General features: G+C 41.1%; 1 protein-coding gene across 1 annotated transcript in view; it reads right to left on the reverse strand.

Moving 5' to 3' along the window:
• The window catches only part of LOC138953540 (UDP-GalNAc:beta-1,3-N-acetylgalactosaminyltransferase 2-like), a 468,189-nt gene that overhangs the window by 8,973 nt on the left and 435,216 nt on the right, over positions 1–24,000 (reverse strand). The window contains exons 11-12 of the mRNA XM_070325379.1: positions 10,974–11,130; positions 10,107–10,163 (exon numbers count right to left, since the gene is read on the reverse strand). Coding sequence (XP_070181480.1) covers positions 10,107–10,163; positions 10,974–11,130 — 214 coding nt within the window. The remainder of the gene's footprint in view (positions 1–10,106; positions 10,164–10,973; positions 11,131–24,000) is intronic.

A 24,000-nucleotide genomic window follows, 5' to 3' on the forward strand; every position in this document is an offset into this window, starting at 1 on the left:
ATCAAAATATTGTTCCATTTACATACAGACATACACACAGGCAGATGGACAAAGTGAATCCAGTATACCCCCTCCAACTTCATCGGGCTGGGGTATAAATATCAATATCACTAAAGATTTAGTATCATTGTATCAAAATATTGTTCCATATACATACAGACATACACACAGACAAATGGACAAAGTGAATCCAGTATACCCCCCTCCAACTTCGTTGGGCTGGGGTATACATATTGTTCCATATCTGACAACATTTCACGGGTGAAGCAAGTTTACCTTTAGTAGAGTTTCAGAACAATCATGTAAATTAGTAAGCTTTCAGAACAATCACGTATGAGGGCTTACATGTTTACGATGAAATAAATAGTAGACTTTCAGAACAATCATGTAATAGTCACTTTTCAGAACAATCACGCGTAACACACGTGTACCTTGTTTTCTGACAGCAGTTCAACCAACAGCAGATGACCTAGTGATACTTTGCATCAAGGACATATCTCAATGACGTCAAGGCCATTTACGTCATAATAGAAGGCAACAGTGTTGGAAAATGCCCAAAAGTCCGCGTTCTCATAAAAAACAAACCACCCAACAGGGGCGCATCTATGTATGTATGTATGCGCTCTTTGTACTCTGAAATTTAGTAAGTAAAAGTGAGATGGCCTCGCGACACTTAAATGCCCGAACTAAATAAAAACTGAAAAACTGTCACCACCTCCCCTCCCTTTCTCCACACTTTTTTAAAATTTCTTATTCCTGCGAAGTAATGGATATGCTAAACTACTCACAAAAAGTTAGGGAACACCCTTCATTTTCATGTGTTTTTGCAAATCGATGCTATTGTCAAAACTTTGCAAGCTACAACGCTGATCTTACACACACGCACAGAGTGGACTCCTACCTTTGTTGTACAGGCTTGGTGTGCTGCGTGCTGCACGTGCTACTTGGGCGTCAGTGGCTGAGCGTTGAAAATTGGTGAAAAGTTGGAAAATGTTACCGTTTTATGCTGACTCACCATTTTTTCTATAGCGTGTTTCTGACAAAATGATGCACTGCACGTGGAAGCTTGATGCTTTGACTGTGAACACTGGTCACTGGTTACTCAATAAAAGCCAGGGCCTGGGCGGACCAGGGCACAACATCACGATGGTCGGACGACAGAAGTTAAGCCTGCTGGACAGAGGAAGAGCCATAGGGTGGTTCCAAGACGGTGTTGGCGTACGGGAGATTGCCAGAAGGCTTCTGGTGTTCCCCTCCGTCATCACAAGACTGCGACAGCGCTTCCAGGCTACTGATCTAGTTCAAGACAGGCCTCGCCCAGGCAGACGAAAGACCACAGCAAGAGAAGATCGTTTCATCACAAGACAGGCCCAGACAGTGCGAACTTTCACTGCAAACCGTATCAGAAGGCAATCACGGGCTGCTACCAACACCAACGTCAGCACACAGACTGTTTGCAACCGCCTGCATGCTGCCGAGTACCACGCCCGTCGTCCATCCAAGCGCCCTAAGGTGACCCTCGTCCACAAGAGAGCTCGCAGAGTTTTGTCCAGGCGTCACATTGGCTGGACACGTCAGCAGTGGGCTGTGGTCCTCTTCACTGATGAGTCAAGGTACAGCCTGGAACACAACGACGGCCGTGTGCGCGTGTGGAGGCGACAGGGGGAGCGCTACAACGATGACTGCATTCAGCAGGTGACTGCCCATGGTGGGGGTTCCATCATGGTATGGGGTGGGATCTCTGCCCATCACAGAACCCCCCTCTACCTCATGCAAGGCAGACTGAACGCCCAGCGCTACAGGGACGAGATCCTTCGCCGTTTTGCTGTACCCACATTACAGCAGATTGGAGCCCACTCCGTTTACATGGATGACAACACCACGCCGCACCGTGCTCGGCTGGTAAACGCCTTTCTCCAGCAAGCAGGGGTTGTCAGGATGGACTGGTCATCCTGTAGTCCGGATCTGAACCCTATTGAGAACTTTTGGGATGCACTGGAGCGCCGAGTGCACGACAACCACCCTCCACCACAAAACCTGCAACAGCTCTGGGGATTCCTTCAAGCAGAGTGGCAGGCTGCACCCCAGGCTAACCTGAGGAGGCTTGTCGAGTCCATGAGACATCGCTGCACTGAGTGCCTGGCAAATCGTGGAGGCAGCACTCATTATTGACTTTGTTTTCGTAATTTTCACAGTCGAATGAACTTTGAAAATTTGGTGACTTTTGAAAATTATCCCTGCTGTGTTTAAAAAATTTGCCAAAAATGGATTTGTCCATTCATCGCTTTGATTGTTTTGTATTCAAACTGTCGAATAATGAAATTAAATATGTGCGAACGATCATCATTGTGTCTTGACTGGTTTTGGTGTATTGCGTAATATAAAAAGTGTTCCTTGACTTTGTGTGAGTAGTGTAGTTTTATATAAAAACAAAACACTGCAGCAAAATACTGTCTTAAAGTGTCCTACACGTGTCTGCCCTTTGCCCCAACCATAACCTCTCTGATATTCTAGACAGAGGTTGCGGGGAAAATGACCGTATACTCGTATGACATTGTGACGTAGACTGAGACTGCCGGTGTAACACGAGACAATTACTCCCACGAGATTTTTACTCCTGAGTAAAAGTTTCGTACAAACATTTTACTCCTTTTAAGAAAAAACTCCTCCCCCCCCCCATCCCCCAATAACACGAGAAAATTACTCCCCACGACAGGTGTACCGAGTAAACATTTTGTACGAAAATGTTACTCCCCTGAAGAATAAATAACGAATGAATTGCTCCACCCTTACACGAGCAATTTACTGCCCACGCAAGGTGTACGCAACTTTTACTCCCCTGTCCCCTCTGTTAGTCCTGGTGGTGGAAGGGTTGGAGGGAGGGGTAGCGCGACATTCGTTTGTGCGAGATCACGTATTGGCATTATCCCTTCGCTCGCATCTCATTTTCGCGTACGAGATTTTTACTGGAAGTAAAACAATTGGGGAGTAAAAATTTCGTGGAAGGAGAAATTTTTTCGTTCCTTGGGGAGTTCTTTCCTCGCACGACAAGTGTACGAAAGTTTTACTCCGGGGTCAATTATTCGTGGAGTAAAAATGTTGTGTCACACCGGGTTAATACACGTTTTTGGTCCCACGGAACGGTCGCCGCGCGACAAACTGGAATCGCCAAATTAGATGATACACTGGCAGAGTGAGAAGAGACAAATAACGTTACCTTTGTCTCGGTTCTTATACGGAGTATTTGGTCGTTCTCCCCGCAAAGTCTATAATATGTGTTGTTGTTGCTCGACTGGCGTTAGCAAGTACGTTATTAACACTGACGTTCAGCTTTAGACAATACACACACTTATAGTTGACAGTTGCTGGCAATTGTTCAGGTACGTGCGACGAGAAAACGGGGAAAGGAAAGGAAGAAAAGTATATATAAAGTGAAATAAAATGTCAAAAGTTGAGAAACTTTGTGACTCCGTTTTACATTGCAAGTGTCACAGACGGATGACGCAGACGTTCCCACGGGAGACTCGTATGGCTGCATACTAGCGCCAATAGTGATAATAGACGATGCTCGGAAATAACTCTGTCGTTTTGTATGGTTTGTGGAAGAGTGAATACTCTTGCTTTTATTGAGGCAAAAATTCCCACGTGACATTATATTCCACCACGAGTGAGGGGTGTGTCTGAAACACGTGGACAAGGAGCACGTGTGGAAAACTTGCCGCCGTAAAAGGAAGAGAATTCACTTTTTTCAACCCATACAAACCCCACAGAGTTATTTCCGGAGTTCGTATATTGTGAGGATAAAATGATCTTTGTAATCCCAATTAAAAGTAACAAGGAACATTACAAAAATACCGATATCATTTCAAGATAATGAAAGCGAAGAGTTTTGGCGCTAGTGTGCTGCCATACAGAATGGACCAAAAGCAGGATTCCTTTTACCGGCGGCATTCAACAAAACGTCAACATTATTTAAAATAACCGAAAACGTTACGTTCCCAACAGCACACTTGTGTTAAAAGTTAATTGAAATCAACTTGCGAGATATGTCTTATTCTGCAATTCTGTAAGTTGCATTAATCGCAGAAATAAAGACGGTGGTTGTCTTGATGACTATCACATTTGGCCATAGTATGCCGTCGTAACTGATACGGGAAAACGGTAGCAACAAAAGGAGAAGTAGGGGAGTGGGGGCGGACGTGTGTGTGTGTGAGTGTTTGTGTGTGTGTGTGTGCGTGTGTGTGCGTGCGTGCGTGCGTGTGTGTGTGTGTGCGTGCGTGCGTGCGTGCGTGCGTGAGTGCGCATGTGTGTGTGTTTGGAGGGGTGGGTGGGTGGGTGGGCAAAAGGTGGAAGGAAAGGAACCGCTGGATACTTCCTGGTTTTCGCTTGTGGCGGTAGTATGCTATCCGGAGTAGTAGAAGCGTGCCTGTAGGAAAAGATGACACAGATTCCCCAAAGGACGACGGTAGCCGAAAACAATGTTCTAAATTCTTGACTGACAGATATCCTCATCGGCGCTACGGCACGAAAATATAACGGAAATAATGTATAATGTTGCTTACTATGTACCACCTGCGATACCCCTACCTCCTCATCCCAGAAAAAGCAGTTGAGAGAAGGTGACACAGATTCCACGAAGGACGATGGCAGCCGCGAAAACTGTCAACATTCATGACAGACACACATACTCGGGGGTAAATAAAAATCGACACGCACATTTTAAGCAATATTTTTCCATGTTTTTATTTCCAATTTACAACCCACTACAACCCTTGAGATACTTCGGAACACACACACACACACACACACACACACACACACACACACACACACACACACACACACACACACACACACACACACACACACACAAAACAATAATGCATATACCGTACAATTTCTCCCTCTGCCCCCAACTACCACCCACTATCCCCGACTCCCAACCAAAAACCTCTCCACCCCATAAGAAACCAGAGATACAGTCCCCAGTCCCCAGTCGACAATCAACTAGACTTCCAAACTTCCACAAGAGCGAAACCTAAGTATAGCCGGCCTATAAATCGCCGGGGGCTACAAAGAGCCGACGGGATACATTCTCTCAAAGACGATGCAGAAGCCAAAAAAAACCGTACACAGATAAACAAACACCTGACAGACATTCTCAGAGGTGCTTTGACATAAACACACAAAGTAATTATAAATAATGTGTATTTTTGTATTCATTCGCTCGGCTTCCTGACGAGTGGACGAAAACTGATTCTATCAAGATAAGTTTTGTGTGAATATTTGTTTGTCTGTTCACTTAAAAGACCGTTGGGTCGAAATATCTGTGAATGTATTGTTGTTTGTTTGTCAATAACAAACGTTCCAACAACCTACCTTTCTTGTTTTTTGATTGTGTATTTTCACACCCCTCCCCACACTCCAAACCTCCCATCCCCACCCCTACAACAAAAGAAGAGTGCCGGTGCGACAAGGTGACAGAATTTCCCTATAGGATAATGGAACCGGACCGATTTTCAAGGTGAATGACTGACATAATTCCTCAGAGGTGCTTCGACACGCACATATACAGTAATATTATCTATGTTGTTATCCCCAATCTACAAACCCAGGGAAACTTCGGAACGCACATGTTGTTATCCCCAATCTACAAACCCAGGGAAACTTCGGAACGCACATACAAAAAGATGTATGATTGCTTTTACTACTATCCGCACCTAACATAACCACCTGCCCCCCCCCCCCCCCCCCACCGTCCCAGAAGATGAGAGTCAATGACAGACGGTGGCATATAACTAAAGGACAACAGCAGCCGCCAAAAAAGATAGAAACCCCCCCCCCCCCTAAAACCCGACAGATGTCGTGAAAGATACGCGCCTAAAGCAATAGTTTCGTAAAGTTATTCCCATCCTCCATCCCCATTACCGCTTTCCTCATCCTCCAACCTCCCCACCTCAGACGAAGAGTGCGGATGGGAGATTCCATTAAAGGACGTTGGTAGCCGGAAATGATCCAAGATTCATGACTGACAGACATTATTCGGAGATACTTCGGCACGCACACCCAAAGCTATGATTTTCTTTAGCATCCATACGTAAACCACTACCCCGCCTCCATACACTCCAAACAATAGATCGAAACAACAGCAAAAATCCATTAGGAGGAATTGTAGTTTGACAATGTTGAGGGTGACAAAAGTGGACTTGACAGATGTGCCCCCCCCCCTCCACTTGACAGTGCAAAAGAATGTCAAAAATGTAGAACAGACACGTCAAAGTAATTGTATTCACACTAAAGGCTTTAAAAGCATCCCTTCCACCACCCCCTCCCTCATCCCTCTTTTAAATAAAGCAACAATAATAACCATAATACAACAGGGCTCACCAGAAGCCTATCATGATAGAAGCAGCTAAGTACTTTTACCAGCAGTCGACACGCGATGATACATAATATGCTCTTTGACCTTTCCTTGGGAATATCCATGACTAAAAATAGAATACGGGATTGTGGGAAAGCTGTTCAATGGCACTCATGCACTATATTCGATTTTTAATACACGACTCAAAATCTTTAGGATAAATCAAAATGAAAAAAATACAAGTACATAGAGTTAAGAAAACAAGAAAAAGTTGAAAACCGTTTGGAATGAAGCAAATGAATAAAATACAAGAATTACGAGTTCAGAAAAAAAATAAAAATAAAATTGCCTTCGAAGCGAATCGAACCCGGGATCACACCGTCAATCGAGGACTCTACCGACTGAGCTATTTAGTCGAACTGTAGTCGAGGGAGATTTTAACTTCAAATATTACACTTGAGTTCTCGAACGTGGCGACGACTCAGTGACTCTAGTTTCTGAGTCTCTCCGTTCGTGTACTGTTCTCCATATCTCACTGTTCGGGGCTTCAGTAACTGACCCTACGCTCCCGGTCACTTCGTATCAGTTTGGAAAGCAATATCAAGTAGCGATAATTTCAAGCGAGACCGACATTATTGATACGAAATGCATTGACCAATCGCCGAAAGGCGCATGAAAGGTCTCCCAAAATCCTCTTTTCTCGCCAGTTGACATACTAAGGAGTTAGTTCGGGAGAACGACGATCTATGGACAGTTTATCATATGGGAATGTCGCTAAACCTGGAACAGTTAAGGAGAAACAGCCGTACCAGACAAAAAAATTATTATTGCAAAGCGTTTTTTATATTGTCACATACTAGACTCTATCAGTAAACAAACGAACAACATAAGATAAAATAAAAGTCACACAACTCATCAAACTGAGCATTATAAAAATTTCTGCATTTGTTCCAGGTTGGACGCATGGGTGTGTAAAGTGGAACACTGTGTTGTCAAACTCGGAACACATGCAAAAACACACTGACTCTCTTTCTAGCTCTGTCTGTGTCTCACACACACATATATACACCCACACACTCTCAATCACACGCACACAATTACACATTGCCACACACACAAGATAAATTCATACGTCATAACATTTTGATTTAGCCATCTTATTTAAATGTCTGTTTTTCCACATAACATTGGATTTTTACCAAAGAAATAGTAAATTTGATAACAATTAATGCCTCAAATGTGAAAAAAAATATAAATAAGGGCTAGGTCTAAACAAATCGGATAAAAAACCTGTTTTTGTAAAACATGAAAAAAGAAGCTAAGAAACGATTTTTCACTCAATGTCCTTTTGTTTTCTACTTTAAGTGCAGTCCTCGTGTGATCAATGCCGTGTGTATTCTGCTGGCACTGTATAATGTTCAAAGGGGTGTTGGTGCCACACAAGAAGCAGTACCAAGATATTTCGCAGCATAAAAGTCGTGACAGGAACACCAAATGTTCTTGATGCGCAACGCAAACCCATTTCCCCGTTTCTGACAGCCGACAACGCGCAGCCCATTTCTTCGGGTAGCCACCGTCCGGGTCCCAAAATACTATAAAACAAATCAATCAACCATTCAATAAAAGGTATAGAAGGAAAAAATACAATAAAACTGAAAAGAGAATTGAGTACGTGACTAAAACGGTTCTATGCTAAATGCCCCCCGGACAACTGCCCCCTCCCCCCCCCCCCCCGGACAACAGTACTGCCCCCCGGACAACAGTACTGCCCCCTGGACATTTGCCCGCTTAGGACAATTGCCCCCCGTGACAATGAATTGCACCCCATTCTTGTCTGTATGTTTAGCGAGTTATCAAGTGTTGTATTGTTGTCTAGAGGGTATTCATAGGTAATGGAAGTCTATAATTTGTTTTCTCAACGATATCTATATAATGCTTCCTGGTTTGAATACACACACACACACACACACACACACACACACACACACATACACGCACACACGCGCGCGGCGCGCGCGCGCGCAAACACACACACACACACATATACACACACACTCACACACATATAGACACATACACATAAATACTGTAAACACCCAGACAAAGACAAACTGACAGACATACACACAGACAAACCGACACAGACACTTGCACGACCACACTTACGCCCGCATTTACACCAGCAAACACACTCACACACACACACACACACACACACACACACACTCACACACACACACACACACACACACACACACACACACACACACACACACACACACACACACACACACACACACACACACACACACACACACTCTTATTGAAGTGAACGGCTTTTGCAAAAACTTGCACGAAGAGTGGTGAGAAAAAAATTGGGGGGCAGGTGTCCGGGGGGCAGTTGTCCTCCCTCGGTGGGGGGGCAGGTGTCCGGGGGGCAATTGTCCTAGTAGGGCAATTGTCCGGAGGGGGGGGGGGGCAGTTGTCGGGGAACAATTATCCAGGGGGCAATTAGCCTGCCACGGACTAAAAACACCAGTGTTCACTTTATCGTTTGATGAGGGTAAGATGGAACAGAATGCGTCAAAGCTGGAACACTGTTCCATGTTTGCCTCTATATGTGTTCCAACATAGCCGCATGGCACCTGCATGGATTTCGACTTTAGCTGAAACATGTGACGTTTCCAATCTTTTTTCCCCGTTCATAGTGTAACACATTGATGTAGGTTTGTAATAGCAATCAACATTTTATGTGAACGTATATAGATAAAGAGTAATAAAACGAATTCTAGACAATAGAAATAAGAAGAAGAAGGGAGAAAAGTTAAAAAAACGTACCTCTTCTTTGGTTTTGCCGCAGTTGCCATTTTTCTTTTTGCAATAACATCGGGAGGGGTCACTAGACATTTTTGCTAAACAAAATTTCATGAATTGTTTCCCGTTGACCGCATATTGAGGTGTTCCAAGTTAGCCGACTGTTCCGGGATTGGCGACTTTCCCTTATAAAGTGAAGCAAGTGGTTAAAAACGGGCGTCGATAGAGCCAATGAACAATGTTATCTACTTGTAGTATTTCATCCACTTGTGCATGGGCTCACTGAATTTTACTGAAAAGTGCAGAAAGGACTCGTAGATATTTGGATATCTCTATATTACTGTGCCCTTTCGTGGTATCACATGTCAACATGGCCTATTGATTTTTTTTAATGAGAGTGCAGAAAGAGCGTGCGGATATATTTTATGTCTTTGCTGTGTCCTTTCCATCCTTTGAGGATATATATTTTATTCTGCCTGCTTCACAAATGAATGGGCGTCTCGAGGTGGTGTTTTTCCACATAATAGCATCAAAAGATTCGGCATTGTCCCAAGATGATATTCAAGGCATTAGGTCGATATTTGTGGCTTTTAATTTACCTTAATTATCACGGGGTAAATGTGCCTTCTTTTGAACATTATGAAGGTTACAGTACTCCAAAAGTACACACACAGCCGACAACGAAAGAATTTACCACGCTGGCGTTGTATAATCACATCAAACCGAACCTCGAACCTTTATCCTTCATCTTCATCATTCAAACCAAACCTCGCAGAAGTAAAAAACAAAACAACAAAGAGATAAAAATAAAAAGTAAACATATAGAAAAGAAGAAGTATAAATAAACAAAATAAAATAAAATAATTAACCATCCAACCAGCCAACCAACCAACCAGCCAGCTAAGCAACAAGCGACGAAGGTGCGACTCACGTGAATGAGGGTGGGTGCTAAGGGGGTCAACCAAATGCCCATGGACACGTCTTCACCCTGCAAAATCAAACATGCATAGTGTTTGTTGTCAAATATTTTGTAAGAAAGAAAAGAAGAAACAACGATATGTGTCATAGCAACTGACAGATGTATACAATTTGAAAGCACTCAAATCACTGAGTAATGTCTAAAGTGCAGCACACACAAAATAAAAACGTATGGCAGCATGATTTTCTAGAACGCTCGAATAAATGTGTCGTGCCTAACGTGCAAAAACAAGCATAGAATGTCAAAAAGCCTCCGTTGTCGGACGCCTACACAGTATCTTCGGTTTAACGTTACATTAATTTTCGTGGAAGCTATATTATGCATGTACAGGATCTCAGATCAACCTAAAAGTTTCCATGGGATAAAACCATACATCAATTTACACACATGCTTAAAACCAACAGCCTCGCTGCTTTCTGCGGAATTAATTTCCAAGACTGACATAGATGTCACTTATGAAGTTTAATTCAACACTCTGCACTGAAAAAAGTCACGATCAGACCGTTGATTTTGTGTACGTGTCCAAGTGTATGGACGCACTTATCCAAGGTACAATTCTTGTCAGGTCTGAAATAGTGAACAAGATCGTTTTCACGAGAACGATAGCTCCTTTAATGACCATTATCACCTGTAACTATTGATTATCAAATTCTCTTGCAATTCAATTCAATTCATTAATTCAACGATTTCTGTGATTCAATATAATTCAACACTTTCGTTAATTCAATAACATAAGCAATTTAATCATTTCTTTAATTCTGTAAATGATTTAATTCAATAATTCCTTTCATTCAATAATTGCCTTTGAAATGGGCTGACCTGAAAGGAGTGAAGAACGTCCTTGTTGGCCACCAGCCACAGATGAAGGTCACGTGATACGACGTAGCCGGAACCGCAGGGAAAGTTGGGATAGACTGCGGGCGAGTAGTCGGGCTCCCTCCACTTGCCCGCCCTGTGCACCGAGCCGTGTCGGAAACTGCAACCATAAATAACGAAATTAAGGTTGTTGTCCAAGTTTTATAAACCTTTGAGGGACAACACATTGTGCAACATTTGATGGGGGTACAACCTCTTTCAAATAAAGTATATTTGAGAAGGATAACACGTTGTAGACAGTTTTGTTTGTGTGTGTGTGTATGTGTGTGTGTGTGCGTGTATGTGTATGTGCGTGTGCGTGTGTGTGTGGGTGCGTGCGTGCGTGCGTGCGTGCGTGTGTGTGTGTGTGTGTGTGTGTGTGGAGAAAAACCACCTTGTACCAAGTTCATTTTAGGGATAGCAATTTGGACAAAATGTATGTCATCCTCATTTTGGAAATTAATTTAGTCTGTATCAACATTCCATGGAGGTCAAAATAAAGAGAGAAAAGAACAAGTCGCGTAAGGCGAAATTACTACATTTAGTCAAGCTGTGGAACTCACAGAATGAAACTGAACGCACTGCATTTTTTTCACAATGACCGTAGTCCGCCGCTAGTGCAAAAGGCAGTGAAAGTGACGAGCCTGTTCAGCGCTGTACATAGCGGTTGCGCTGCGTGCATAGCACGCTTTACTGTACCTCTCTTCGTTTTAACTTTCTGAGCGTGTTTTTAATCCAAACATATCATATCTATATGTTTTTGGAATCAGGAACCGACAAGGAATAAGATGAAATTGTTTTTAAGACGATTTCGGAAATTTAATTTTAATCATAAGTTTTATATTTGTAATTTTCAGAGCTTGTTTTTAATCCGAATATAACCATATCTATACGTTTTTGGAATCAGAACATGATAAAGAATAAAATAAAAGTAATTTTGGATCGTTTTATAAAAAAATAATTTTAATTACAATTTTTAGATTTTTAATGACCAAAGTCATTAATTAATTTTTAAGCCTTCATGCTGAAATGCAATACCGAAGTCCGGCCTTCGTCGAAGATTGCTTGGCCAAAATTTCAATCAATTTGATTGACAAATGAAGGTGTGACAGTGCCGCCTCAACTTTTACAAAAAGCCGGATATGACGTCATAAAAGACATTTATCGAAAAAAATCAAAACAAATCTGGGGATATCATACCCAGGAACTCTCATGTAAAATTTCATAAAGATCGGTCCCGTAGTTTACTCTGAATCGCTCTACACACACACACGCACAGACAGACAGACAGACAGACAGACAGACAGACAGACAGACACACAGACAGACACACAGACAGACACACAGACACACACACACACCACGACCCTCGTCTTGATTCCCCCTCTATGTTAAAACATTGAGTCAAAACTTGACTAAATGTAAAAAGGAGGGGGGGGGGGGGGGGGGGGAATTGCATAGATGTTTTAAAAAAGCTTTCTGGGTGTTTTGACTGATCAGTTGAATCAGTGACAGACTGATTGATTGGCATTTTGTTCAAGAGTTAATTGGAGTTATTATGAAGTAGACAGAAACCATGGACATAGAAAATCACATCCTCTGTCTATAACTAGATCCAACAGAAAGTTACAAGTACCTGTCTTTAAAGCCTTCAAGGTTGAATGAAATCTCGGTAGCTGCATCTAACACACTCAATATAAAAAAAAAATGTGTGTGCACATGTCTGCCAGTGTATCTGCCCCCCTTCCCCCCCCCCCCCCCCCTCCCAGTTCCTCATTACCTCGCCATTCGTCGCTGCTGTAAGAATATATCAGTTAATCAGACTTTATCGGTAATATGCATCTACGAAGAAATACACAACCCAGCAGTTCTTCAGAAAAGAAAAGGTGTTGCTCTTGTAAGTCACAGTGCGACATATTTTTCTAGTAAAGTGTATATCTGTTGTTGATTTTTTCTCTATGTAAGGTGTGTGTCAACTGTTGTTCATTTGTTTTTGCCGCTTCTTTGCTTTTTCGTCTTTACTTGTCTGTTTATTTGTGTGTCTGTGTGTGTGTGGATGTGTGTGAGTGTGTGTGTGTGTGTGTGTGTGTGTGTGTGTGTGTGTGTGTGTGTATGTGTGTGTGACTATTCTTTTACTTTCTATCTCTTTCTTTATTGTTTTTGCAATATTTTTGTTTTTACAAAAGTATGACAACCTTGCAAGTGCACGTATATCTAATGGTGCTGACGCCGTAAAAACAAAAAAAAAAAGTTTTGAACTAACTTTTCAACACTTTACATCAACAAAATAATCTGATCAGAACAGAAAAAGCTCGGTAAAAAAAAGAAAAAAAGAAAACACATTTGAGGGGGCGTTGCGAACAACTCCACTGACGTCATCACTGATTGAACTGAAGCATTGTTATAGTGACACAAAATATTACTTTACATTTGTCTGATTTCGACTTTTTTTCTGTCTATTTTTGGGGATACTATCCTGCCCTAGATCTTAGATCACCCACACATATCCTCAACCGTATATTGCCATCCCCCATGTTCTGAAGAACAGCTGGATGGCTTTCTTTTGCCCCCCGTCTCACTCCTGCCTCAACCCCCTTAATCTTTTCGTGGGAGTTTCAGCCCACAGGAACAGAAGAAGAAGAAGAAGAAGCATGCTCACACCCATGCATACACGCGCACTCACACACAGGCACACACCATTCACTTCCCTCGCCCCCCCCCCCCCCCCGCCCCTCTTTCACGCTCAGTACATTTAGTCAAGTTTTGACTAAATGTTTTAACGTAGAGGGGGGAATCGAGACGAGGGTTGTGGTGTGTGTATGTGTGTGTGTGTTAGTGTGTATGTGTGTGTGTGTGTGTGTGTGTGTGTGTGTGTGTGTGTGTGTGTGTGTGTGTGTAGAGCGATTCAGCCAAACTACTGGACCGATCTTTATGAAATTTGACATGAGAGTTCCTGGAAAATGATATCCCCGGACTTTTTTTCTTTGTTTCGATAAATACCTTTGATGACGTCATATCCGGCTTTTTGTAAAAGTTGAGGCGGCACTGTCACACCCTCATTTTTCAATCAAATTGATTGCAATTTTGGCCAAGCAATCTTCGACGAAGGCCGGACTTCGGTATTGCATTTCAGCTTGGTGGCTTAAAAATTAATTAATGACTTTGGTCATTAAAAATCGGAAAATTGTAAAAAAAAACCAAATTGTTATTAAACCGATCCAAGTTTACGTTTATCTTATTCTTTATCATTTTCTGATTCCAAAAACATATAAATATGTTATATTCGGATTAAAAACAAGCTCTGAAAATTAAAAATATAAAAATTATTATTAAAATAAAATTTCCGAAATCGATTTAAAAACAATTTCATCTTATTCCTTGTGGGTTCCTGATTCCAAAAACATATAGATGTGATATGTTTGGATTAAAAACACGCTCAGAAAGTTAAAAAGAATAGAGATAAAGAAAAGCGTGCTATCCTTCTCAGCGCAACTACTACCCCGCTCTTCTTGTCAATTTCACTGCCTTTGCATCGAGCGGTGGACTGACGATGCTTCGAGTTTTCGCTCTTGCTGTAAAAATGCAGTGAGTTCAGTTTCATTCTGTTAGTTCGACAGCTTGACTAAATGTTGTAATTTCGCCTTACGCGACTTGTTTTGTTTATCTGCTAGAGAATGTCCTATGATTCAATCCCTCCCACGCTCTAATGCCTCAAACAAAAAGAAGAAAGTTTAGTAGTTCTTTTTTACATTTAGTCAAGTTTTGAGGGGGGATCGAGACGAGGGTCGTGGTGTATGTGTGTGTGTGTGTGTGTGTGTGTGTGTGTGTGTGTGTGTGTGTGTGTGTGTGTGTGTGTGTGTGTGTGTGAGTGTGTGTGTGCGTGTGTGTGTGTAGAGCGATTCAGACCAAACTACTGGACCGATCTTTATGAAATTTGACATGAGAGTTACTGGGAATGATATCCCCGGACTTTTTTTTCTTTTTTCCGATAAATACCTTTTATGACGTCATATCCGGCTTTTTGTAAAAGTTGAGGCGGCACTGTCACACCCTCATTTTTCTATCAAATTGATTGAATTGTTGGCCAAGCAATCTTCGACGAAAGCCGGACTTCGGTATTGCATTTCAGCTTGGTGGCTTAAAAATTAATTAATGACTTTGGTCATTAAAAATCTGAAAATTGTAAAAAAATATGTTTTCTATAAAACGATCCAAATTTACGTTCATCTTATTTTTCATCATTTTCTGATTCCAAAAACATATAAATATGGTATATTTGGATTAAAAAACAAGCTCTGAAAATTAGAAAATATAAAAATTATGATGAAAACTAAATTTTTGAAATCAATTTAAAAACACTTTCATCTTATTCCTTGTTGGTTCCTGATTCCAAAAACATATAGATATAATATGTTTGGATTAAAAACACGCTCAGAAAGTTAAAACGAAGAGAGGTACAAAGCTAAACTCCACCGCATTGTTGCGACGGCTAGCAAGCTTGTTGGGCAACCCCAACGACAGCTGACCAGTCTCTACGAAGCTGCCATTAAGCGGAAAGCTCTCAAAATTGTCCGTGATCCGATCCATCCTCTCAACCCCTGTTTCGAAATTCTCCCTTCAGGTAAACGTTATAAGGTCCCTTTGGCACGCAAAAACCAGTTTAAAAAGTCATTCCTGCCTTCTGCAGTCACCATTTTAAATTCTTCTCGCATCACGTAGAGGCTGGTCGGCTGGGAAAAAACAAACAATGTGTACATGTGAAGGTGTGTGTGAAATATTTGTAATGTGATTATTCTGCTGTGAAACCCAACTCCTGTGATATGAGAGGGTAAATTCACATAGTGCAATATCATATTTGATTGTATCCCCTTTATGTTTTATGTTTTATGTGTGTCGTCCTATACAATTGTTATAATCGTTTACAGGCAGGCAGGGTGTGCCGAAGAAAAATTTCCATTTTTATGTAATATTTTAATGGACAATAAAGTGCTGTTATTGTTATTGTTATTGTTAAGAAAAGCGTGCTATCCTTCTCAGCCCAACTACTACCCCGCTCTTCTTGTTAATTTCACTGCCTTTGCCATGAGCGGTGGACTGACGATGCTACGAGTATACGGTCTTGCTGAAAAATTGCATTGCGTTCAGTTTCATTCTGTGAGTTCGACAGCTTGACTAAATGTTGTATTTTCGCCTTACGCGACTTGTTTCTATTTAACCCAGATCTGGCAATAGAGACAGCGAGGTTTCCACGCTACAGACACGGATGTCAATGGAGAAATGATGACAACTCTGTTGACACTGACACGCGATAACGACAGCGGATTTAAATGTACCTTATATAATCGCTTTTCGCGTTATCGATCATGTTTACCACAACAGGTCTGCTCAGGCTTGTACGCGGGCTAAGACCATACTTCCATTTGTTCACAAAACAAAATTTAAAGCCTGGCTGCTTCGTGTGCAGACAGAGTGAGATTTATTTTTCTTTATTTCGTATGTGACACACCCATGTTAAATTGCTAAACGGATTCAGCAGCAAAAAGAAAAAAATAACAAAAAAGATTAAAAAAAAGCACAGAATACAGCCGTGCCATTTATTTATTTTTTGTTGTCAGCACCATTAGATTATTAGTGCACGGTGTACTTCCTCCGAGAGACCAGTGTGAACGATCGCCACCGCTTCTGGCTCCTTTTGTGTTCCTTAGCGAAACTGTGACATAATGTCTGTATCACTAGCCTGTTACAGGGCCAGAATCGGGGGTTATCACTCAATAGCGGTCGGCCTGTCCAATGAAAAATTGAACTTTTTTGAATATTTCAAATATTAAATACTCTTTTCTCGCATTGCTTTTTATGGGCAAAGAAGGCTGTCCTCTTGCGTTGTTACTCCATTGTTTATCTAACCAAACATTCTTTAAATCGCATCTACTCGGTCGAAAGGCAGCCCCATCCAAGAATGTGACACAACAAGCCGAATCTATTAAACCACGTAATCAACTTACCCACATTGCACCAGTTAGCGTATCCCTCTCCTATATAATACTTATTAACCTTGCCAGCTATCTGATCTGCCTTGCTGGCGACATTCACCAGAACCCTGGACCGTCACGAACTAAGAAACCTAGCGAGCTATCTGTTATACACATAAATGCTAGAAGTATCAGAAACAAATTAGATATAATAGAAACAGAGACTAGTATCCACGACATTATAACGATCTCAGAGACATGGCTTTCGGAGACCACTTCTAACGACGACATTCATCTTAAAGGTTATCACCCCCCAATTCGTAAAGACAGACCTAACGACCCCCACGGCGGGGTAGCAGTATACGTGAAAAACAGTCTTGTGTGCAAACCAAGGCATGACCTTCTGATCCCCCAGCTTGAGGCCGTATGGGTTGAAACTAGATTAAACCAGGATACGCTGTTAATAGGTACATTTTATAGGCCGCCTAACTCTAATGTAGAATACTGGAAACTCATCGATCAGTCAATTAAAAATGTCGCCGCTTCAGAGCATATGTTTATTATTCTTGGTGACTTCAATTCAGATTTTACAAACAACCCGTCGCAGCATCTTCTTGATATTATCACTTTAAACAGTCTACAACAATTAGTTACATTTCCGACCCGCGTTACAGAAACAACATCGTCATGCATTGACCTTATTCTTACCTCGAGTGTAGACATCGTGCAAAGCATTAACGTTCTCCCCCCTATTTGCAGCGACCATTCTGTGCCATGTGCGACAATTAAGAAACACATACACAAAACTCCTGCATCTAAAAGAACAATATTTAACTATTCCAAATTAAACAAAGAAAAATTCCTTATCGAACTGAGGAAAATCGACTGGATGAGCATTGCAACGCTACACACTGTCAACGAAGCTGCCAGGTCATTTTCCGAAAAGCTGTTAAGTGTCGCAAGACTATGCATGACTGACTATTAGGGTTTAACGTCCTCTTTGACCAGTTGGCCTATATTGGGACAGGTATTGGTAATGTGCTGAAGATATGGTGTGATACTTTGACTCGAACAAGCCCGCTGTGGCTGTCTTCTTCGACACACCAGCATTGGGTTTATGTCGTCAAAGTATCGATATACGATCATGATAATCAGAGACGAGAGATGGTGCATGCGTGTCTTCATGTTTTCCAAGCCCTGAGACTTTCGCTGTGAACTTGGGATCTTTTTCGTGCGCATGTGTGCACACGGGGGTGTTCGGACACCGAAGAGAGTCTGCGCACAGTTGACTCCGAGAAATAAATCTCTCGCCGAACGTGGGGTTCGAACTCACGCTGATAGCGACCAACTGGCTACAAAGCCAGCGCGCTACCAACTGAGCTACTTCCCCGCCCCAGACTATGCATGCCAGTAAAGACAAAAACTGTTCGCGATCAAGACGCACCATGGATGACAGAGGAAATTATAAAACTACGCGACAAAAAAAGATCAGTTCATGATACAGCAGTGCGACTAAACACACCTGAGGCTTGGGAACACTTTCGTATGACTCGCAATAATTATACTGACACAATTCGTAATCGGAAATTAGAATATATAAAAGAATTAGACAAAAAAGTATCCAGTGGAGATAACTTTGGTACTAAAAATTGGTGGAAACTAGTTAAATCATTCTTATCAAAGAAAGGATCAAACCCCAATGAAATTCCTCCTTTGACGTCAAACGGAACAACCTACTATACTAACCTAGAAAAAGCAAACTTGTTCAACGACTTCTTTATCCAACAGTCCATTGTCGAAGACGATATGTCAGACATTCCTGAAGTACCAAGGCTTCCTTGCAGAATAAACACTCTCACACTTTCAGTCGAAGAAGTTATAAATACGATTAACAAACTAGACAAAACAAAAGCAGTCGGTCCAGACGAAATCCACAATAGAATTTTAATTGAGAGCTGCGAAGTGATTTGTGACAGCCTAACTGCACTGTTTAATCGGTCTTTACGTGAAGGACTTTTTCCGTCAGTTTGGAAAATAGCCCACGTTTCACCAGTTCATAAAAAGGGAAACAAAGATACATGTAGTAATTATCGTCCAATCTCTCTCCTAAGCTGTGTTGGCAAAACACTAGAGAAATGTATACAAATTCATGTCTTTGACTACTTAACACAAAACAATATCATTACAGAGTCGCAGTCCGGTTTCATCCCTGGAGACTCAACTGTTTACCAGCTTCTTACAATATACAATGACATATGCAAATCACTCGATAATACAATAACTACCCAAGCAATCTTCTTTGATATATCCAAAGCATTCGATAGAGTTTGGCACCGGGGCTTATTGCATAAACTCGAAGCCGCTGGATTTAATGGGCCATTATTAAACTGGTTTACAGACTACCTAACAGATCGAAAGCAAGCAGTTGTGTTAAAAGGCAGTAAATCAACTTATCTTCCAGTAGCAGCGGGAGTTCCTCAAGGTTCAGTGCTTGGACCTTTGCTCTTCTTAATTTATGTACACGACATTGTACGTGATATAGAATCTAAGATTAAGCTTTTTGCTGACGACACTAGCATGTACTTGTCTTTAGCCAATCACAACATCCGTGCCGAAATTTTAAACTCAGATCTTGAAAAAAATTGTTAATTGGGCAGAAACATGGAAGGTAGCATTTAACCATGCAAAAACTGAATTGGTGAACTTTTGTACACAAAGAACCCCTGATATCGCAGATCTAAACTTTGGCAATACCATCCTTGAAAGTTCCCAAAATCACAAACACTTAGGAATAATAATACAAAACAACTGTAAATGGGATGAACATATAAAATCTCTTGTTGCAAAGTGCAGAACTCTCGTAGCTTGCTTGCGTACATACAAATATAGACTGAGTCGAAAATCATTGGAAATTATGTTTAAATCCTTCATTCTACCACACTTTGATTATTGCGACATAGTATGGGACAATTGTAGCAAAACCCTAACAGATGAACTCGAAAAGTTAAACCTAGATGCAATACGAACAATCATCGGAGCTGTCCGCGGAACCAGTCATTTTAAGCTTTACGGAGAATCTGGACTCCAATCATTATCTGAAAGGCGTAACCGTCATAAACTAACAATGTTCCACAAAATTATTCACGACAAGACCCCCCCATACCTACAAGCAGCACTCCCACCTCTCGTAGCAGCCAACAACCCCTACCACAGACGCCGCCCCTGAGAACGAAGTATACCCCCACATCGAACAGAAACGTACAAAACATCCTTTTTTCCCTCGACAACAGCTAGTACTCTGGAACCAACTACCTGAACAAATACAGTTAACCGACTCCCTCGGGGAATTTAAACATTACTTAACAAAAGACGACACACAAATTCCCGTTTACTTCTACAGTGGCAGTCGACAAACACAAATAATCCACACAAAAATGAGACTTAAAATTAGTGATCTAAAGAAAGACTTAGTTGAGCGACACCTTGCGGAAAACAGCGTATGCGACTGTGGTGATGGAACAGAAACTGCAACACACTTTTTACTAGAATGCCGTTTACACTTAGCTGCAAGAAACAACACAATCAACAAACTAACCAACAACCTCATACACACAGATATTCTACTTCATGGAAACCCCTCCTTGCAAAAAAAAATTTAAAAAAAAAATCTGTTTAACAGTACAGGAATTTATTGGACAGTCCGGCCGTTTCGAACAGATAAACATGTAAAGTGAAAGCACAATCGATACGTCTACTCGTCTCTCTCTCTCTCTCTCTCTTTCTCTCTCTCTCTCTCTCTGAGTCTCTCTCTCTCTCTCTCTCTCACTCTCCCCCTCTCTCTCACTCTCCCCCTCCCTCCCTCCCTCTCTATCTCTTACTCGCTAATACCATAGCAGAATAGCACGCTTTTCTGTATCTCTATTCTTGTTTAATAGCTTACTGAGTTTGTTTTTAATCCAAACATATCATATCTATATGTTTTTGGAATCAGGGACCGACAAGGAATAAGATGAAATTGTTTTTAAATCGATTTCGGAAAATTAATTTTAATCATAATTTTCATATTTTTAATTTTCAGAGCTTGTTTGTCATCCAAATATAACATATGTATTTGTTTTTGGAATCAAAAAATGACGAAGAATAAGATGAAATTATATTTGGATCGTTTAATAAAAAAATATTTTTAATTACAAGTTTCCGATTTTTAATGACCAAACTCATTCATTAGTTTTTAAGCCACCAAGTTGAAATGCAATACCAAAGTCCGGCCTTCGTCGAAGATTGCTGTGCCAAAATTTCAATCAATTTGATTGAAAAATGAGGGTGTGACAGTGCCGCCTCAACTTTTACAAAAAGCCGGATATGACGTCATCAAAGGTATTTATCGAAAAAATTAAAACAAAGTCCGGGGATATCATTCCCAGGTACTCTCATGTCAAATTTCATAAAGATCGGTCCAGTCGTTTAGTCTGAATCGCTCTACACACACACACGCACAGACAGACACACAGACAGACACACAGACACACAGACACACACACACACACACACACACACACACACATACACCACGACCCTCGTCTCGATTCCCCCTCTATGTTAAAACATTTAGTCAAAACTTGACTAAATGTAAAAAAGAAAAAAGAAATTGAAAAAAAGAAAAACAAGTCGCGTAAGGCGAAAATACAACATTTAGTCAAGTAGCTGTCGAACTCACAGAATGAAACTGAACGCAATGCAACGCAGCAAGACCGTATACTCGTAGCATCGTCAGTCCACCGCGCACGGCAAAGGCAGTGAAATTGACAAGAAGAGCGGGGTAGTACTTGCGCTGAGAAGGATAGCACGCTTTTCTGTACCTCTCTTCGTTTTAACTTTGTGAGCGTGTTTTTAATCCAAACATATCATATCTATATGTTTTTGGAATCAGGAACCGACAAGAAATAAGATGAAAGTGTTTTAAAATTGATTTGGACAATTTAATTTTGATAATAATTTTTATATTTTTAATTTTCAGAGCTTGTTTTTAATCCAAATATAACATATTTATATATTTTTGGAATCAGAAAATGATAAAGAATAAGATGTATGTAAATTTGGATCGTTTTATAAAAAAAATAATTTTTTTACAATTTTCAGATTTTTACTGACCAAACTCACTCATTAGTGTTTAAGCCACCAAGCTGAAATGCAATACCAAACCCCGGCCTTTGTCGAAAATTACTTGACCAAAATTTCAACCAATTTGGTTGAAAAATGAGAGCGTGACAGTGCCGCCTAAACTGTCACGAAAAGCCGGATATGACGTCATCAAAGACATTTATCAAAAAAATGAAAAAAACGTATGGGGATTTCATACCCAGGAACTCTCATGTCAAATTTCATAAAGATCGGTCCAGTAGTTTAGTCTGAATCGCTCTACGCACACACACAGACAGACAGACAGACAGACACACACACACACACACACACACACACACACACACACACACACACACACACACACACACACACACACACCACGACCCTCGTCTCGATTCCCCCCTCTACGTTAAAATATTTAGTCAAAACTTGACTAAATATAAAAAGATGAGAAAAAACTAACACAACAAATCAAACAAACATGGCACAGAGAAAAAAGCCAAGAGAAAAAAATCCAAAACTTTTAAATAAATACAAACTTCCATCACGAGTCAGCAATTCCACGGGGGAATTAACGGGAAGGGCGTTTACATCTGTGTCACCCTTTCCCTGCATGTCTTTTGATTTAATCCAGTTTCTTTCCGCAGAGAACACCGCACAACGATCAAACCTTGCGTCTAGATTCGATTTTGTATGCAAGCGGGTACACAAGAGCAAAACATGAACAATATAAAGAAAAGAAAGTAGACAGAAAAAAGATAAAAACAACGAAAGAATGAAATTAAGAAAGAAAAAGAGAGAGAGAGAGAGAGAGCGAGAAAGAAAGAGAGAGGAGAAGAGAGAGACATAGAGACAGACGGGTGGGGGGTGGGGGTAGGTGGGGGTGGTTGTAAGGAACAAAAGACAATAAAATACTTTTTAAAAAGAAAAGTTGAAAACTATTTTAGAAAAAGAAAGAAAGAAAGAAAGAAAGAACTAAGAAAAAGAAGAAAAGAAAAGGAAAGAAAGAAAGAAAGAAAGAAAGAAAAGAAAAAAAAAGAAATCAAGAAGAAAAAAACAAGAATTTCAAATTTCCACGGGGCAGTGACCAGCAGGGAAAAGGCAGTGTTAAGGCGGATGTAAGACAGAGATAAATCTTCTAAAAAGAGCTAAGAAGGGCAACCAATCTGTACAATAAGGGAAGCAACTCTTCTCCACGCTGAGATAATGGTGCCGCAAAACTACTTGTATGGCGGAAGTGACTGGGAACACTTGGTCGATATCTACGACTGAAGTTATCAAATCAAACCCAACCCCGCTGTTACTTCTGACACCAATCACAGGACTTTCTCCTTCAATGCTTTTTATTTAAAGGTACATTCATTACCGTATACATGATCGTGTAATACACAATAGATCTGCCCAGGCTTCTACATGGAGAAAGAGCGTCTTCCCCTTGGACACTTACCAGTTTAAAATGTTTGAGGATGAAAGTCGCTTGTTCATTTCCATGCTTGTTATTCTCTCAGGAGCCAGGAGATTGGTTCCGCATTACTCTCACTTACTCGTGTTACACATCAGTGTCGTATGCATTTAATTCAATTAAGTCCCTACGTTTATCAGATCTTACCAACTTACATCCTGACTGGGGGCATTTTGCTGTTGATTTAATTTCGAAGATCGAAATATCTGTCTGTTACGAAAACAATTCAACAGAAAATTAACACCACACAGGAAGCAGCCAAGCTGTAGATTTTTGGTATGTGTCCAATTGGAAAGGTGCTTTTACCACACGTGAAAGCTTGGACGGATCTACGTGTATTAGGATGTACAAATATTACGGTCTACACGGGGAAAATAAGGACAGAGCAGAACAGTGCGATACGCACAATTTAGCGTCC

Source organism: Littorina saxatilis, linkage group LG17 (genome assembly GCF_037325665.1).
Source record: "Littorina saxatilis isolate snail1 linkage group LG17, US_GU_Lsax_2.0, whole genome shotgun sequence".
NCBI classification, from domain to species: Eukaryota; Metazoa; Mollusca; class Gastropoda; order Littorinimorpha; family Littorinidae; genus Littorina; species Littorina saxatilis.